Raw genomic sequence first — 1,759 nt, forward strand, 5'->3', positions numbered from 1 at the left:
GTTGTCTATTTTTAGATTTTCTTTCTTCTGGTTCATGATTTTTTGTTTTTATCCTCTCCATCTTCCCCTCTTTACCCTCTCTCCTCTACCCATGATTAGAGACAATGGAAGTGATGATTCACTTAAAGCTCTGAATTCAGAATCCTCATGAAGAAATAAAATATGAATACATGTATTTTAGGATTTGTGATTCTATATGTACTGAAACCAATGTCTAAAACAGAAAACAGGAAAATATTTGTCATAATCAGAAACACAAAAATGATGTTTGTGTATTTCTTTTGTGTTTGTTTTCAATTGTGTAGCCAGAGTTCAGGGTGTGAAGGCTGCAGAGCACAAACACACACATCTGCAGGCAGTTTGATTGTCTGTCAGCAGCATTTCCTGTAATCCAAACCACTGAGAGCAGATTCATATCTGCTGCTGTTCACTCATCAACCTCCCTCCTCTCTGCTCTCTGTCTTTATTCTGCTGCATGGAAACTTTTGATTTGTTGATGTTCTTGAAAGAATCACAAACTTACAGTTAAATGTCTTCAAACAAGAAAATTGTCTTTGAGTTTATTGAGAATATTGTTGCAAATAAAATGTAAGAATATGGATCAATGTGTATCAACAGAAAATGTAAATGAAAAAGCAGAAAACTGCAAAGTTCCATCTCTACAACACAGCTGACACAGTTTGATGAAGGATCTACAGCAAGTCATGAAGAACATTTGAGAACTGGGATCAAAGTGATGAATGAGATGAAAGGAGGAGATTTGATGGAGAGAAAAGACGAGCAGAAAACAGTCATTCAGCATGTCTGGAGTTGGTGGATGCTCCCTTGTTTCTGAGGATCATCAGCAGAGAGAGTCCACAGCAGTACACCAGACTCTTCACTATCAGCACTGAGTACAGCAGGCAGAGCAGCTTCACCCTGCACTCAGACTGGAAGGACAGCTTCACCAGGTCCAGAGGAGGAACAGAGGCTGTTCCCTCTGCTAGAATGCTGGAAGATGCTGGATGGGATGTTGGAGCTGCTGGATGGGATGTTGGAGCTGCTGGATGGGATGTTGGAGCTGCTGTGGAACCTGCAGCTGGAAGTGCAGGAAATTCTGAAACAGAGAAAGAGTCAGAAAGAGTCAGCATGAAGCTGAATCTCTGTTGAACACAGTCACCAAGCCTTCATTACCTTGTTGTGTTTGGGCCTCCACTGTGCCCCCCTCATGTTTGACGGAGCAGATGTATTTATAGGAGCTGTCCTCTTGCTGATGGAGCAGCAGGATGGAGGCGCTGCGTCCCGACTCTCTGAGATCCAGCTGCTCTTCAGAGGTCAGGTCCTCCAGTGGTCCGTTGTTCTTCTGTCTTTTCCAGGAGAACTGGACCACAGGAGGAAACATGGCTGAGGCCAGACACAGCAGGGAGCTGCTCCCCTCCACATGGACTCTGGATGCTGCTGGGTACACGCTCACCACGGGCTTCACTACGGACTCATCTGAAGTTTGACAGCAGCAACAAGCAGCACAGACACACACTCACACAGTCAACAGCAGCTTCCAGAAGTGCATTCAGTCTGATCCTGGAAACTCCATGAACTCTGATCACTAAACTCCTCATCAATGCAGCACAAAGTTCACTTCACTCACTGGATTCAGCTTCACATCAAACCGTCATCAGGAGACACGACGGCTGCAAATCATTTCTACACTCAGACTAACTCATTTGGAAGAAAAAGATCTTTAGAAATTTGGAAGTGAAAAATAAACTAGACAAAAATA

At 43.6% G+C, this 1,759-nt stretch overlaps 1 protein-coding gene across 1 annotated transcript; it reads right to left on the reverse strand.

Annotated features, from left to right (window-relative positions):
* Nucleotides 1–538: 538 nt before the first annotated feature.
* LOC144986697 (uncharacterized) lies at nt 539–1,516 on the reverse strand (the record flags this gene model as incomplete). Its single annotated transcript, XM_078934471.1, has 2 exons — nt 539–1,021; nt 1,174–1,516. Coding segments are annotated over 2 exons (573 nt in total), but the record flags the coding sequence as incomplete, so codon positions are not given.
* Between the last annotated feature and the right edge of the window lie 243 nt (nt 1,517–1,759).

Source organism: Oryzias latipes, chromosome 17, assembly GCF_053564925.1.
Source record: "Oryzias latipes strain Hd-rR chromosome 17, Olatipes_Hd-rR_3.1".
Taxonomy (NCBI): Eukaryota; Metazoa; Chordata; class Actinopteri; order Beloniformes; family Adrianichthyidae; genus Oryzias; species Oryzias latipes.